Source organism: Zootoca vivipara, chromosome 10 (genome assembly GCF_963506605.1).
Source record: "Zootoca vivipara chromosome 10, rZooViv1.1, whole genome shotgun sequence".
NCBI lineage: Eukaryota > Metazoa > Chordata > Lepidosauria > Squamata > Lacertidae > Zootoca > Zootoca vivipara.
The window spans coordinates 30160015-30177201 of record NC_083285.1 but is presented as its reverse complement, the minus strand read 5'-3'; the positions used below and the strand labels follow the sequence as shown (position 1 = coordinate 30177201).

The 17187-nt window shown below is 40.6% G+C and overlaps 2 protein-coding genes across 3 annotated transcripts; both read right to left on the bottom strand.

The window, feature by feature from the left end:
- Positions 1-699: 699 nt before the first annotated feature.
- LOC118091124 (GLIPR1-like protein 1) lies at positions 700-7905 on the bottom strand. Its single transcript, XM_035127772.2, has 6 exons — positions 7418-7905; positions 6437-6682; positions 4968-5074; positions 3192-3280; positions 997-1029; positions 700-911 (listed from the first exon to the last, which is right to left on the bottom strand). The coding sequence occupies exons 1-6, from the start codon at positions 7601-7603 to the stop codon at positions 757-759; spliced, it is 816 nt and encodes a 271-aa protein (XP_034983663.1). The 5' UTR covers positions 7604-7905; the 3' UTR covers positions 700-756.
- A 525-nt stretch (positions 7906-8430) lies between these two features.
- LOC118091199 (glioma pathogenesis-related protein 1-like) lies at positions 8431-17127 on the bottom strand. Of its 2 annotated transcripts, none has more exons than XM_035127878.2 (5): positions 15321-17127; positions 14891-14997; positions 12642-12727; positions 9740-9769; positions 8431-9652 (listed from the first exon to the last, which is right to left on the bottom strand). In XM_035127878.2, exons 1-5 carry the CDS (start codon positions 15447-15449, stop codon positions 9486-9488), a joined length of 519 nt encoding a protein of 172 aa, XP_034983769.2. In that variant the 5' UTR covers positions 15450-17127; the 3' UTR covers positions 8431-9485. The 2 variants fall into 2 exon arrangements, 1 of the variants encoding a protein (XP_034983769.2); XR_009558263.1 differs by adding an exon at positions 11569-11693 and having other exon boundaries at positions 9563-9652; positions 14891-17127.
- Positions 17128-17187: the final 60 nt, after the last annotated feature.

The window sequence follows — 17187 nt, the reverse complement described above, 5'->3', positions numbered from 1 at the left end:
CAACCTAAGACAGCCAGCAGTCTGGATGCAGAATCATAATACTAAAGTCAAGAGATCCATGGAACCATGTAAGCCTTATTGTGAAAGTTTCATATTTCATTTTTAGAACCACTTAATTTTTCTTTTTGGTATAAATCTCTTCAATATTAAAAACACTTCTTAAAAAGCATTAATAGCTTAAAAACCAAACAAACTTTATCTTTGCACCATTGTGTAATTCTATCATTAACTTATTTTAGCAGAAACGAAACTTGGCTAGCTAACAATCACAGGACTCAGCTACTTAGCAATAATAACTGTCTCCAGCTTCTATTCTACAGCATTTTTAAAAAATCATATTAAATTTATAAAAGCAGGTATAAAACTAAAGTAGAACACTAAAAATTGTCAGTTCATAATTTTGGAAGGAGAAAAAAGACTTGTGTATAGCTTAATCATGTCAAATAATTAAGCTTATTTTAATATGCTTGATCTTTATTTTTTACATGATATTTAACATACAAGATATGACCATATATTTTATTTTATATTAATTATCTTACAGATTTAAAAAATCTTCACAATGAATCAATATGAAACAGAACTTTTTACAATTTTGAAAAAAAGAACAAAATATGATATGACGCAATAAAGCAAGCCAAATTTAGTTTTACAGTATAAAACACAAGAAAATATTAGCATTTGTGTTAGTGCCCTCTGTTAGCTATATAACATACTCAAAGAAAATCGTTGTGTGTCTTATGTGCATATTGAAGATTAATGTTTTAAATTTAAACCTGGATAACGTAATTTTAAGTAGTAAACAGCTGCAAATGCTACAAACATTAATAATGGCCTTAATACCGCAACAGCAACACAGGATTCATCACATGTAATGTGGAATTCATAGGGTGGATTCCATCGTTTATAATCTATATTTTAAAAAAAGAAGGTAATTTTTACTGAATGTGAATTTTGCTCTAAATTTAAACAACAAAATAAAAATGTAATACATACTCTCATTCCTTTCTTTATCGCGTTCAGAATTTCCTGGAAAAGAGAGAAAATACATATAACAAGCAAAAGAAAGCTTTAAAAGTGTTACTATTTTACCTTGGGTCATATAACAGGGAATGGAAGAGTATTTCCATTGAATTTCATTTTCAGCATTCAAAAATGTACACAAATTTATTTGATATATAGATCACACCCGCACACCCGCTCATTGCCCCCTACCTCATAGGCTTTAAGTAGACCATAAATAACTAATGTTCATAGCCAAAGACTACGTAAAGTTCAGACAACTCCCTGTTTGTGCAGGGGGTTGCATTCTTCCCCTGCCATATTCCGGGGCTGAAAACGACATACGTGTTGGCTATTGTGCATCAAGCAAACATGCACAAAATGGTCACTGCCTGTACAACGCTACTCCCCTGGTGTCGGCAGCATATATTCTCTGCTACCGGTTATCAGAACTTCTATTGCAGGCAGAGGACCCAGTTTTGCTCACTGGGTGGGCTTGTCCACATGCAAACATTCTTTAGCTGTCAATCCACTTCCCTCCCATTCAGATTAGACTACTATGCCACACCCACACCTATCTAAATTTGTATATGAGAAGTGTGATGGCACCCAGCCAGGACCCCCCCCCCCGGAGTCCTGTACCATCTGGGGAAAGGAAAATTTGGACACCGCAGAGTGTAGTGCCATGTTTCCTCACATGGGAGTGAGTAACTGGAAGTAGTTTTTCACAACGCAGGGTGGGAGCCTTTATAGAGCTGGGCCTCTCTCAGGTGAGAGATGGGAAAGGAGTATTAAATAGTACAGCGGGTGTGTAAAGGACTGGCGGCTCTGAGGAGGGGGTGGAAGAGGTATTATTATTATTATTATTATTATTATTATTATTATTATTATTATTATTATTCTGCCCATCTGACTGGGTTGCCCCAAGCACTCTGGGCAGCTCCCAACAAAATATAAAAAACATAATGAAACATCAACCATTAAAAACTTCCCTTTGGTGGGGCAAGAGACTGATCCAGGGAAAAGAGGTAGCTATTTATGGGGTTTTATAGGTTCTGAGCAGTAAGGCCAGGGAGGAGGTGCAAGATGCAGGGTAGGAGCCAGAGCTGGAGGAAGGACAGGACGCACCAGGAGCTGTAAGTTCAGGCTTTGTCCATAAATATTTAAACTACTGGCCATCCATCCACCTTGGGCCGCGTGTGCTCAGGACAGGGTGCGGAGGATGAGCCGATTAGTGCTTCAGAGATTGGAAAATATTTTACATGTGTATATTTCTTTTATTTATTTTATTTTATTTTGCCACTAAGCCAGCCTTTTGGGGTGCCGTGAGGGAAAAGGCAGTTTGTATTATTGAATACTCCCTGGAAAACAAATGATGCAATATTAGGGAGAAACTGGGATCATGCTAGCCAGAGAGATTCTGGGATTTTCATGTGTTATAAAGTTATTTTACTCAGTATAAGAAGCAGAATTAGTATCTACCTGCGTGGGACACAGGAAGTGGGTGGTTATGCTGCATTAGTTAATTGTAAATTATAATGCCAGAGATTCTCTGCAGACCAAACATTCGCTTTGTGGTGTTATATGCTTGCTTGAGGAATAAATGTGTTATGGACATGGTTGGTGGGAATGCTTCTATGGGAAAGTGTTAGGAATGTGTTTCAAATTACTGTGAGTACAACTTCCACCTCAGTGGAAAATCTCTATCTTGTTTAGCCACTAATGATTAAAAATTATATTTTTGTACAGTATCTGATTTTTATTGTAATTTTTTATGTTTATGTGCAGTAGTCGCACTCACCCTGTGGAATGCCCTTTAATCAGATGTCAAGGAAATAAACAACCATTTGACTTTTAGAAGACATCTAAAGGCAGCCCTGTTTAGGGACGTTTTTAATGTTTGATGTTTTATCATGTTTTTAATATTCTGTTGGGAGCTGCCTGGAGCAACCCAGTCTCATAAATGGCATATAATAATCATAATAATCATAACTATCCAACTTTAAATGTAGCTATTTATAGCATCTTTCCATTTGAAATGTTCTGATATTTTGTAATAATGTATTTGTAGTTTTTAATGGTACGCTGCAAATCATTTATTTTTTTCTCAGAAGTGTTAAGCAATATAGAAATTATCTAACTAAATACATTTTTTAAAATACAGTATGATAGTTTATCATCATACTTACTACAGAGTTGATTTTGACAAGTGTCTCCTTCTGGGCACTTGCTACATGAAGTTCCTTTTTTATAAGGACGAACTCCCCGGTAATTGCCCCTACAGAACAAAATATTATATAACATTATGTATTCAGTACACAAAGCTAAACTGAAAATTAAAATGCAAGCTACTGGTCATATAATTAAAGATTTTAGATGTAATGAATAAGTTGTCTAGGTCTGGGGGCCAAATGCAGCCTTCCAGGTCTCTCTCATTTGGTCCTTGAAATTCTCCAAGGGCCTCATCAGCCCTACTCTGCACTCTTGAACGTTTTTTCTGGCTGTACTGAGCCCTTGAACTGTGATCATGCCTCTTACTTATGGTGATGGTGACGGGTGTTTGTCCACTATTCTTATTCTTCCTATTTTTTGTCTCTGGCCCTACCCGTCACTGTCATGCAGTTCCCGTAAAATTGTCTGAGAGGGAATGCAGTCCTAGGTATAAAGGCATCCACACACAAGACCAAATATCACAGTGGAGTATATTGAGCTGGAAGAGTTGACAAGTCTTAGAATGTGAAGGAATGGATATAAAAAATGACTTACACAGAATAGAGCTGCCAAATATATTTAGGTACTGTATTATGCCTAGTTCAGACACACCATTGCCTTTGTTCACTAAAATTTGGGTCTCATACAGAGGATACTGAAGTGGTCCAAGTCACCCTGGTAACAATGCTCAAATGAGTGGTCTTACATTGTGAAGTTATTTAAGTTACCTTATCACAGTTCACACTATTCACTTGAACACTCTTGCAAGGGTCAGCCAGCTGTAGTAGAAACACCTGTGCTTGAACAAAGGTTAAAGCTTTCCGAAATAATCTGAAGGAAACTGCTGTAAGGGATCGATTCTTTCATTTGATCAGATACAAATGACGCATGTTCAATGCTGTAAATGTCTAGACGCACAGACATGTCTCAAACTTGTACTTTTGTGTGTTACAGAAATCAACAGTAGCAATAAATAATAGCAAGACATGTACACCTGTAAACAATGGTGGAAAGGTTGTGGGTGACAAGCATCATTTAGATATCCTGATAGATAGTGCTGGAAAGGGGTGTGTGGTGCATGTTGGCACAAATGATGTGGCGAAATGTAGTCATGGGGTCCTGGCAGCAAGAATTTTGTGGCTAGGTGGGAAAACAAGGCCCTTCAAGATAGCTTTCTTTGAAATGCTTCTTATTCCTTGCACAGGGCCAGCTAGACAGGTGGATTTGCAGTGGTAGATTTGTTAGGCATTTGTTAATGTTTCAGGACAAGCCAGACAGGACAAGCTTAAAAAGGGACCACTCTAACCAGAATGGAAGCAGGCAGTTGGCATTTAAAATCAAATGCTGACCAATCAGTTTTTAAATGGAATATTCAGTTCAGGATAGTTCACCTCTCAGGAATGAGGGTGAAAATCTTTACGAATGTCCAAATGGGAATGGGCTGGAGCTAGAAAATATATAGGGGAAGTACAGGGGAACATGATAGCAATTCAAAGAGGCCAAATCACATTTGGGCAAAATGCATATGCCAAAGATATTTTGAGAGATAGACACCATGTATAAAATATGTTTATGTCCCCAAAAAAGCTTATAAATACAGTACGTTTGAAGTCATATGGACTGTCCTGCGATGGCAGCAGAGGGGAACCTTCACCTAACATGCCTAATTTCCTCCAAATCACCTGTAGCTGCCCAACACATGCATTTTAGACTACTAAGTGTCAACACAATCTCTTTAGCATTTGTTAACTTACGTTGGAGCATAATTGCACACGAATTGCAAAATATCTCTCTTTCCATCTGCTGCTCGAGAGCAGTAAACAATAGCACAGCCAACCTTGTAAGAATCAGCCCATACAACCTGGAAAGGATATGTTTTATTATATACGATAAAGGTACAAGTTGTGTTAATAGTTACCATTTCTAACAATCAGTTTCTCTCCAGATTCCTGCCCTCACTTGGCATTTGGCTAAAGGCATCTTTATATTATATTAGAATACATACCTTATATTCAAGTACCCTAATGGGCCACAGGTGTTTATCTTATGTTCTTAAAATATATATATGTAAAATGGCGTATGATTTCTGTTCATCTTGGCCGATGGAAATATACTGTAATATCGAAAATTAAATCATTGCTCATTCATTGCTCAAGGTGAGCAACTGTATTGATCATTGTCTGTGCCAGGGAAATATGTATCCAACATATTTGTGAGGATAAAACAATGGTTTTCCAATATAAAGCAACAGAACACTATCCCCAATTAAATATTTCATTTTTATTGATGTGATTCAATTGATATAGAAGGAAGCTACAAACTCAGTAAGTTGTGTTGTGAAGAGACATTTGTTAGGAAATATCATGGACTACCAAACTTCAACACAGTAACTTGTAATGCTTTGTTTTTGAATAATAGCATGGCTATTGAATAAAACACCTTTGGGCTTCCTGGCCTATTTGTCAGTAATTTGTGCTGACAGCTTAGCAATTATTTCTACTGAATTTGGGTTGTTACAATTGTTAATCAGTATTATCATACTGCTTTGTGCAACTTTAACAAACAAGGGGTACAAAAGTACTACAAACAAACATTTAATATTTCTTTTGGAGTTGTTTGTCTGCTGTGTGTCATGACCAAGGGTGTCATTTCTTTGTAAATTATACCTTTGTTGCTTTTTGCATGGGTAAACTGCACACCTGCAAAGAGCAGAACAGGACATTAAAAGAAGGGCTGTCTTAAGACAATTTGCCTTTAATGCTCATGGTAAGCACTTTGTTGCCATGCATAAGCCCTGCATCAACCTGATTTATTTGTGGAGAGATTAGACAGCATTGTGTGAAGCAAATGTTATGCCACACTTTCCAGGTCATTTCCCCATCACTTTCCTGATTGTAAAAAGTCCAATCTTTTGGGGAAGCAGGTTTGTTTTGCAAGAGCTCCAAATTAACTTTAATTGCACAGCTTGAATTTTCCAGGATGTGACTGAATCACATCAAAATATGACAGTCTGGAAGCACCCAGAGCAGGCATCCCCAAACTTCGGCCCTCCAGATGTTTTGGACTACAATTCCCATCTTCCCCGACCACTGGTCCTGTTAGCTAGGGATCATGGGAGTTGAAGGCCAAAACATCTGGAAGGCTGCAGTTTGAGGGTGCCTGACCCAGAGTCTCAAATTATTCAAGTTCTTTAATTTTCTAAGCAGATGAGGATGAAACTTACCTGAGTATAATGACCACATACTTTGGAACATGTGTGGTCATCGTAGGTATAGTATTTTACTTCACTGTTAAATGAGCTAATGGCAGCAGCAGCATTAAATGGTTTGCTGGAGGCAGATCCCCGCCATATATTTTCTCCAAATGGCCTATACTTAGTTTCAGGGTGGACTTTTCTATTTGGATTATGTCCAAAAATGCATTTCCGTCCCCATGATCTCGCTATTTTAGCTAAACCTAGATCAAAACTCTGCAAAACAGAAAAGTACCATGCACAGCTTTTAATAACATTTCCCACTTCTAGTAAATTAATGGATAACATGCCTTCAGTCTCACTAAAACAAACAAGTTCTGCCCCCTTTTAACTGTTTAGTTATGTTTTTAGATAGTTTTATTGAATGTGCTTTATTGGTTTTAATGTTACTGTAGTCACTTTGTCTTCCCTTTATGATCATATCCCTTCACACTGGTAGATCCTTTACTAGTAACTTACTTAGATATTACTCACTGGCACCACCAGTAAGTATAACTGCCAGGCTTTTAAAGAACCAGCGATCTATTCTCATGCCATCATGTGAATCAGGCATACAGCTTTCAGAGGCGGGTCAAAGGGTGTTAGTGTCAAAAGAAAAGAAAACCACAAATGACTATTCTCAGCCTCGAGCTGCTGCGGTTACTTCGCAATCTGAGGCATAAAACCTCACAAGGGGCTACTCCTTCATCCCTTCCCAGATATAACCACCACGAGCTGCCTGAGACCGTCATCTTATGCCCAAAGGCGTGACTTTCTGAAGGGTTTGCCTTTTTAAATCGTAGGCAAAGAGCCCTCCAGAAAAAAAGGTGGCGGCGGGTTCAGTGGGAAGCTTCTTCTCCTAAGCGCCCAGCTGGAAGCGAGGGCTCGCCTTCCCCCGTGAGTCGCTCAGATCGTCCCCGCTGCTCTCGGCTCCCTTTCCTCCTTCCACCCCGCCGCGCCCGGGACACACACCATGTACAGCATGTTGGAAGCGGTGGGCTGGACTTCGCTGCGGTGCTTGTTGTGCGCGTTGATATACTCGTCGATGAAGGTCTTGTTGGTAATTTCGGGATAGGCGGCGAATTTCTGCGCGCCGCGCACGCCCTCGACGGCGAGCAGCCCCAGCACGACGACGACGCACGGCCAGAAGCGCCTCATGGCTGCAGCGCCGAGTTAGGGACCCGCGCGAAGAGACCGTTGCTCCCTAACGGCCTCAAGCGGCGCTACTACCTCCCGCCCCCGCGCCGAACTCCCGCTCTCCACTTAGAACGCTTCCATGCCGTTCCTTTGCTTGGTGTGACCCCACCGACTACAGAGCTCCACCTGCACGGACGAGACTTGCACGGGATGTTGAGCGTGGAGCTCAGAAACCTCTTGCTGTTTTAAACAGCACCAGCCAGTTTCGAGACTGTACCTCCATCTCCGGAACGATTCTTCTCTTTCCCGGTTTATGCACTGGATGGACCCCTCTCCCCGCCCTCCTCTCTTTTTAAAGGGGACATTTGCTGGTCCCTTTCTATCTCTCCTCTCTGTCTCTTCCGCCATTTCAGTCCATACATAGGCGAATTGGCTACTGTGGTTGTGTTAAATTCGTCTGAGCTGTAGTTTAGCCGAAATGCTACGGGGGAAGTGGCTTACTCTGGAGAATCCCAAGCAATTCCATTCAGAAGCTACTTGAGCCTAAGTAATATATATATATATTTAAGTGTTTTTCAGGTGGCTATGAATGACAGAATGCTGCAGTCGCATATTAATTCAGAGAGTTCGGACAGCAAAACCTGCCAAAGCATCAAAAAAAGGATTGCAATGGAGGAGTTGAACTTGAAGACTCAGTGCAGTCGAGGAAATGGTGAATCCTTTGCTTTAATACTCATGCTCTTGGTGTGGGGAGCATTTGTTGTTCAGTCAACCTGTGCGACATGTACTACAACTCCCATCACCCCTGAGCACAGGTCTTGGTAGCAAAGGATGATGGGAGTTGTAGTCCAACAGCAGCTGGGGACCCACATTTGGGAAACCCTGGACTAGAAGATAGCCAATGCTCTTCTCTCTCCACTCCTCCCCAAGAAAAACACATTCAAATAAATTAAAAGTTTAAAACTAGACTTTGAAAAGAGACGTTCCTAAAAGAGAGAAAGCATTTTTGATCTACCTCAATATACATCCAAAAGTGTGCTGTTATAAGGATATCTAAGTGGAAGGAGTTTACATCTTTTTATGGATATTATATACAGAATATTTTTTTTACATAATTTATATCATGCACTTTCAACATAAATTCATGGCCCCAGAGTTGCGAACAGTAGGCTACTAAAAAACTATTTAAAAAAACCTTCAAGTTAACAACTGGTAATAATAAAGATAAAACAACTAAAGCAGCTACAGCCCATTTAAATAGTAAAATCAAACTCTTTTAAGTTAAAATGTTGATACTAGCAGTTTTTGAAAGCCTGGGAAAACAAATATTTTCCCTGTTGCTGAAATGGTACCGTAGTAATGCAGTTTCCAGGCAGGCTTCCTTGGAGACAACATTCCAAAGATGGGGAGCCACCACAGAATACTCCCTCACATAGTGTACATATTGAATAGAACTGGAGGTAAGAGTGAGTGGACGGGGTGGACAATAAAGTATTTATCTTATCTTTAATGTACTGTATGTGCATCTGCAGCAGCACAACTGAACGCCTTAATTTGCCCCAGCTGCAACAAAATTTGTCTTTCCTGTATAGGTCTCTACAGCCACAGCAGGCGATGCAACCTTCCAGCAGCTTGACCTCACCCCCAAAGGCGCACTCCTCCATTGTCTCCTGAGACAAACAGATGCCAACCAATTTAATACGCTTAATTTTTATTTGTACAAAATATTCAAGATAACCATATATTTTACTTTAAATTTATCTTTCCAGTTTAAAAATACTTAATATGTAACAGGTAAATTTATACAATTTGAGAAAACACAAAATAACGTGAAACAATGCAACAAAGCAAATCTACTTTAATATAAAATGCAGGAATATCTTTATCATTCATGTAAATATGCTCAGTAACCTACCCTAGTATTAAAAACTAAATCTGGATAACGGAGTTTTAAGACGTAAACAGCTGCAAATGCTACAAACATTAATAATAGCCTTAAAAGTACAACAGCGATGCAGAAGTCATCACATCTAAACTCGAATTCATTGGATGGATTCCATTGTGAATAGCCTATTTTTCAAAAATGTAAAAAAGTTTTACTGAATTTGAATTTTGTTCTTGAAGTAAATTAAAGTATAAAACAAATGTAATACATACGGTTGTTTACTTCATCACGTTTAGGATTTCCTGCAAAAGGGAAATAGTTGTAACAAGTGAAAAAAGGCTTTAAAAATGTTAGCATTTTGCTATTTTATTTTCAGCCATATGGCAGGAAATGTGAAAGCATTTCCATTAAATTTCAGCATCCAAAATTTACAGTGATTTATTTGATAAATAAGTTGAAAGCTCCCCTCCTTACCCCAAGTCTATTAGGTTTTAAGTTAAGAGTAGGGTAAGTAACCAATTTTGATAACAAAATTACAGTGAAATTCTGCCACACCACTGCCCCCCAATACTGATGGTTTGAAGGCTCAGATTGTAGTCTATCTGCTGCCCTGCCTATAACCTTTCTTCTATAATCTGGAAGCTGAAAGGAAGAAGTTATTTTATTTGGTTTTCAGTAATACCTTGTCCAGAGGCTCCTTAAAAAGTCTCCTCTCCCTACCTTTAAAGGGAGTAGTGATCAAATTGGTTTTGGACCCGCTATCCATGTTCTAGCTTTATAACCAGAAATGCCATGTGACTGCCACATCCAAGCCATGGCTCTGGAATAAAACTGACCTGCATCCCATCTTGAATTTGCCAATTTTCTAATCCCCTGGTAAGAGTACAGCATTCTGTGGAATTTTACAAGAAATTTGGATCCAGGAATGAACCTGATACCTAACTCAGAGAGTTCCATCTGTTAGATTCCAAAGGACAGCTGAGTCTATGCCTGCAGGGGAAAATGTGGTCTTTATCTGAGGCCAGAATCACTGCCATGTGCAAATAGCAAGAAAAGGATGAGTGTTCCCACCTTCTTAGGTGGTAGCTTGCCAGTATGAAAGCAGCTGGGAAAATGACTGGAGGAGAGGGATCATGGGCAGACACTTCCTGTTTTTCATGCACATGATGCAGTATTGTTGACCATGGTTGCTTAAGTGATCTTCTGGAATGTGACCCTTGACAAGAACTTGGCAGACCCAGGGGCAGAACACTAGATGGAGGGAGCACCCTCAATTACTTGTAGTGATGAGTTTTGTTAGGAAACCCAAGCACCTACAGTACCCCTAGTATTTCAGAGTCTCATGCTACTTGCCCCTCTATACAGAATACAGAGCACCCACCCAGTGTTTCTGCACTACCTCACAGATATTCAGTGTTATATAGGTGGTATACACGGGGACTCTGCTTGTTCACCAGTCAGAAGGGAAACCTTACTATCACCAGGAGTGGACTTTGCTTTGGGGTCTAGACATTTGTATCTGCTTTAGCCCTTAGAAAACACCTCAGAGAAATCCAGTGTCAATGGCTAGATTAGTACCGGTAGAATCCCTTGGCAGAGGAAAGATTTGTCTCCCCTAATACCTATTTCAACCTCTTGGCAAATGCCCATGAGGGAAGGAAAAAAATAACAGAAAGATTGTAGGGAATTGTGAGGTGAGCAAGTATGGCTAAAATCTTGTTTCCATAGTTTAAGTAGGACTGAGATTGGAAGAGTATCTGCTCTCCCACACAGGAAGGTTATTGAAAGCCTGTGCAAGAGTTTTGGTCCTGTCTACAGCAGTTTGAAACCCCGTGACAGGGTGAGCTCCCATTGCTCGGTCCCTGCTCCTGCCAAGCTAGCTGTTTGAAAGCATGAAGTGCAAGTAAATAAATAGGTACCACTCCAGCAGGAAGGTAAATGGCGTTTCCGTGTTCTGCTCTGGTTTCACCAGAAGCAGCTTAGTCATGCTGACCACATGACCCGTAAGCTGTACGCCAGCTCCATGGGCCAGTAATGCTAGATGAGCGCCGCAACCCCAGAGTCATCCGTAACTGGACCTAGCGGTTAGGGGTCCCTTTACCTTTTTACTGGCGTGGATGGGAGGAGTAACCTAGTCCAGGAGGTTCTCCTCTGCTGTAATAAGACTTTTTATTGCATTTCGGGTAGGAAGGATGCTCTTTTGTTTATGCAAAAGGCATTTTCAGCCTGTAATATTTCAAATAAAAATATAGCTTCATGATTCAGGCGCATGTAATTTCACCAAAGCAAAAAGCAGTTCTTATTCTACACTATAATTCTATGCATTCAGATAGGACCCCGGATTAGGTGACAATGTCATGATCTGTTGTGTTTAACTAGCCTAGAATATTGCATTATCAGGCAGTGCACACAGTGGTGGCTACCACCACAATCATTAGACACCTTTCAAAACCAGAGACATGGACAAAGTACACCTAATAACAGGCAAAAACGTGTTTATCCAGTAACCAACAGATACATACTGTAATAATTTTTGATGAGCTAGCAACTAACAGGGAGCACTGTGTTTTCTCACTTATCTTTAGCTCTAATCAAAAGGCACTTTATGTATCCTTGGAATCACATACTTTTCTAACATCCAGTCATTTGTAAAGCTCTAAACATGAACACAGATTAATCAGTAAAATATCTGAACATGGTTTCTTGAATCATGAATGGAACTACTAATACTGGTAGGTATAATGGAATGTTCCATTTTGTTTCTCTACACTAGCTCAGTACTAGTACTGGCAAATATTTTAAGGACTGCTTTTCAGGAATGAATGAAAATGCAACTCTGCACTCTACAGCACCCAGAGACACTGACCTCCTGTGAGATCCCTCTCAAAAGCTAGGTTACATACCGGTAGATTAAAGAAGGAAGCAACTGTTGTCTCTCTACTGCAACAGTGTACCAAACGACAATTATTCCCCTTTTCCCAAAGGATTGACTGACAGACATGGGACAAAGCAAAGAGGTGAATACCAGAACTCTACTAGCCTTTCCTGCGTTCCATGCCTTAAGCACATTAGAATGTCCTACTGGAGGTGATATACATGGAACCCAAAAACCGGCATATTTGATAGTTTAAATCATCTTTTTTCATGAACATTTGCATCATTCACTATACTTACTACAGAGTCTGTTGTGACACTTGTCGCCTTCTGGGCAGTTACTACATGACGTTCCTGGTTTATATGGTCGAACTCCAACTTTCATCCTAGAGAACAAAAGTTTATGAAGGTAATAACAAATTAAGTACACAAAGTTACTGAAAAATAAAACGAAGGCTATGATAAATATAATAAAAGTTACAGATGCTAACAAATTGTGAAGAGTGGACAACCTCAGTCCTGGGCGCTGAATGCATCCCTCTAAGCCTTTCTATCCTGGCTTTACAGTTCTGCCTGGGCCACACTCCCTTCCAGCTTTGCACTGGCCAGAAAACTAAGAAATGTGGATATGAATGGGTTGTAGAGACCTCTCACTTTTCATGGCTGGCAGGAGTGACCAGTGTGGTGCTGCAGGCCTACCCTTCTGATACAGTACTGACATCACTGCCGCTTAACAGGATGAAGCAAAGGCAAGATTGGGTTGTGAGGGAACAGCAGTGGAGTAAATCCAGTGTTTTCGCTGGTACACCCATGTAACCAAAATCTTGCTGCTGCCCTGTCAAAGTGCCAATGTCACCAGTGTTGGCTCTGCAACACTGGTCTATTTGCTTGGGTCTCTCTTGGTCACTGGAATGTAGCATACTGTACAAAAGTAAATGTTTCATCTACCGCCATGCCCTCCTTTGCCTCTGGCCCCACTCACTGTACGTATAATGCCCCAGAAGTTCACCTGTGAGCAAGTGCAGCCCTCATGTAGGGGGTTGGATTGGTGACCTACAAGGTTTGTGTAGTAAAGTTGCAAAGGGGTATCTGTGGTATTATTATTTATTAACTTTAGTTGCTTGTTACCTAAAGGTCTCCAAGTGACTTACAACACTGTTAAAAACACAAAAAATGGTAGTCAAAACTACAAAAAGTGCCATTGTCAAAAAGTTATTTTGGTCTAAGTTTTCATGGACCAGAGCCCACTTTCTTGGGTGCATGAAGCTGATTTGGTGATTCTCCTGGAATGTCAAGTATTTCCCCAGCACCTAGTACAGTACATGATTATTTAAGCGGAGATACTGAGGACTGAACCAAGAAACGTCTTCATGGAAGGATGCATTATATTATTGATGTCTCCTCCCTGCTAGGGAGACAACATACCATACTTTCCCGTCTATAAATTTGGGGACTCAAATTTAAGAAAATGGGGGGAGGGGAGAGATGGCTCAGAGCTGTTGAGCTTTTTGCAGAGGACTGCCCAGTTTTACAGCTTGTTGGGGGTTTTTTTGCCCAAAATCACTCACACGCAGCATCAACGCTGACAATCACCGGCAGCAGACAATCGCCCACTTGCCACAGCGACAGCCAATCACAAACAGACCCTTCCCCAATAAAAAATTTCTTACCCGACTGAGAAAAGCTGTTTGCTGGCAATCACGCGTGTCCCAGAACAGCCGCCGCCAATCGTGGCAGTGACAGCCAATCAACAGCAGTATTTGCTACAGAAGCCAATCACCAACCCAATTAGAGAAGCAGCAGCCAATCCAAAGCAGCCCTTCTAGCATTGTTGTTGACAAGCTCCTGCTTGCAGCTGCAGCCAATCACCCGTCCACCCCATACACTATCCTTGTATTAGACGAGGGAAGTTTTTGAACATAATTTTAGAGTAAAAAAACCCTCGTCTTATACAGTACATGGAAAAATACAGTACTTATAATACAATAAAAATTTAAACTATTGTAACAGAATTGTGAATGTCTTTTTAATCACATTTTGTATGTAACAATTTGGATAACAGAAATTGTTAATCATAGAAATGGCTGGAAAGCAGCAGTTGAGTATTCTGTTTGCTTTGCAATCAACAGTAAAAGATGCAATACATACATAAAGAAAGCAATCCAACCTCTTTTACAGCAGGCTAGGGAGGTTTGGATTAGGAAAGGGTGTACCTTTGCCCAGCCCTACAGGCCTGCCAGCTTCCTTCTGGTTGCTGCCAGTGGGGTGATGCCTGTGGGGTTCCCACTGATAGCAGTTTTAAACGGGTGGGGAGGGACTGAGCTGCCACCTACATGCTGCAAGAGGCCGGCACAGTGATATGCCTGTCCTGTACTTTCTGTCCCAGTCATTGTGCATGGCAAAACTGCAGATGCACCAATGGCTCTGCAGCTCTGTAAAGAGCAGTTAAGATTGCTCCTTAAATCAACTGTGAATACTCATGCAATTCTGCAAGTTAGAACACTGTGTGTAAACACAAGTTTGGATCTCTTTAACATTCATTAACTTACGATGGGCCATAATTGCACACAAATGTCACACTTCTCCTCCTTCCATCTTGTGATTTACGACAGAAGATGACAGCACAGCCAACTTTATAAGTATTAGCCGAAACAATCTGGAAAAAAAGTAGATTATATAATATAAACTAAGTTATGTAATATTCAGTTGCTCTTCAGACTCCTCTCTTTATTGTCATTTGGCTAAAGGTACCTTTATGTTTTATGTTAGTATTCAATCATCCTGGTTGACATAAAAGATGTATGTAAATAGAATACTATTTCTGTTAATTTGGGGGTGATAACTGTTAAATCTTTGGTGTCTGATTAACAGCTGTACTCATTATTTGCATGTACCAGGAAAATGTGTAACCTTAAGGTGCTTCTGTTTCTGAAGATAGATAAATGGTTGGCAATCTGACCAGCAAAAAATACAACTTACCTGAAGATAATGTTTACATAGCATTTCACATGTGTTGCTGCTGTAGTTGTAGTATAATACTTGAGCATGAAATACTGAAATAGGAATAGCAGGATCAAATGATTTACTTTTGGCAGGTGCCCTGTACATAGTTTCTCCAAACGGCCTAAATGCATGATCAGGATGAATATTATTAATTGGGTTATGTTCAAATATGCATTTCTTTCCCCATTCTCTGGCTATTTTAGCTAAGGCGAGATCAAATGTCTGCAAAATACAAAAGTATCACACACAGCTATTAATTATTTTTGTTATACAGTAAATGCAACAATGTCACATTTTCAGTTTAGTCAAAATTCAGATTACGAGTCTTTCTTTCAATACCTTTCCCACTGAGCTCTCAAACAATGTCTTCCTTTACATATAAAAAAGACATATGACACAGCCCTCATTGGTGGATTTGTATTGCCTTAGCACAATCCTGGATTTGCATGAAATCAGAGTGGGGTAGGTGGAGTACACCCACCAATGAATGACCTGGCATGGGAAAACCAGTGGTTTAAAACAACAGCAGAAGTTAAAGTGAAGTAGAGATGGAGAGAACTGATAGGAAAATAGCAGTTTTAAAGATGACAGATGTTTGAATAAAGCAGGGATGGAGGGGCACAAAGGAAAATGGCAGTTTTAAACAATGACCCTGCCCAGGTAAGGAAATAGCAGTTGAAACTAAGGTTTGAGTACAGTGATATTATTCACTTTTGTGTTCTACCCATCACTGCTATTCCTTGTTAAACACTTGTCGGGTCTTCTCACTGCCCTCAATAGCAGCCAACACTGGCTGCCTGAGGTAGGCACCCCCCACTACCCCACTTGTAGGGCAGCCATGGTTTGCTTCTCAAAAACGTCCAATGTTCATTGACTATCCTTAAGATGCAGTGGATGACAGTGGAAGTTTCTCCCATTCAAGGCCAAAGGGGAAGCTGGGGGAGGGGTTCACCTCTCCAGCGGCCCCGCAAATTGTCTTGCCTCCCTTCACGGGCGTAGCCAGGTATTATTTTTTGGAAGGGGGAGCAGAACCGAGCTATCTGTGACACAATTGGTCAGAGTGAAGGATTCACATTTATTTCCCCAGGGCCGGATTTTGGTTTGATGAGGCCCTAAGCTACTGAAGGCAATGGGGCTGTCCTTTGTCAACAACAAATTGTTGCTGTTTTTGTGTGTTGAATATACCGGTATGCTATATGGTAATTTATGGACCTAATAGGTATCTAGGGATGCGGATGGCGCTCTGGTTTAAACCACAGAGCCTAGGGCTTGCCAATCAGAAGGTTGGCGGTTCGAATCCCCGCGACAGGGTGAGCTCCCGTTCAGTCCCAGCTCCTGCCCACTTAGCAGTTCAAAAGCATGTCAAGTGCAAGTAGATAAATAGGTACCGCTCCGGTGGGAAGGTAAATGGCGTTTCTGTGCGCTGCTCTGGTTCGCCAGAAGCGGCTTAGTCATGCAGGCCACATGACCCGGAAGCTGTCTGCGGACAAACACCGGCTCCCTCGGCCTATAGAACAAGATGAGTGCGCAACCCGAGAGTCGTTCGCGACTGGACCTAACGGTCAGGGTTGCCTTTACCTTTTAATAGGTATCTAATACCAGTGATATTTTAGGGAGCAGGCTAGCAGGCAGAGCCCATTACTTACATCATAGGAGCCTACACAACACAAAACACTGTTGCTGTATGTAGGTTTTATTTTATTTGTTTTTTAAATTATATTTTGGAAATGTATATCCAGTTTTGTTTTTTCCTTTAAATTTTTTGGGGCTCCCAAGAGAGTGGGACCCTAAGGCCCTCCAGAAGTTTTGGGACTACAACTCCTATCATCCCTGACCACTTGTC

What these genes read in the sequence shown, in the direction of transcription:
- LOC118091124 (XM_035127772.2), bottom strand. Translation starts at nt 7,603, where the DNA reads ATGAGGCGCTTCTGGCCGTGCGTCGTCGTCGTGCTGGGGCTGCTCGCC. An exon ending in CTTCCAACATGCTGTACATG is followed by an intron (nt 6,683 to 7,417) that starts GTGTGTGTCCCG and finishes TCTGTTTTGCAG; the next exon opens with AGTTTTGATCTAGGTTTAGC. An exon ending in GTGTGCAATTATGCTCCAAC is followed by an intron (nt 3,281 to 4,967) that starts GTAAGTTAACAA and finishes TTTGTTCTGTAG; the next exon opens with GGGCAATTACCGGGGAGTTC.
- LOC118091199 (XM_035127878.2), bottom strand. Translation starts at nt 15,449, where the DNA reads ATGTACAGGGCACCTGCCAAAAGTAAATCATTTGATCCTGCTATTCCT. An exon ending in GTGTGCAATTATGGCCCATC is followed by an intron (nt 12,728 to 14,890) that starts GTAAGTTAATGA and finishes TTTGTTCTCTAG; the next exon opens with GATGAAAGTTGGAGTTCGAC. An exon ending in ACGTGATGAAGTAAACAACC is followed by an intron (nt 9,653 to 9,739) that starts GTATGTATTACA and finishes TTTGAAAAATAG; the next exon opens with GCTATTCACAATGGAATCCA.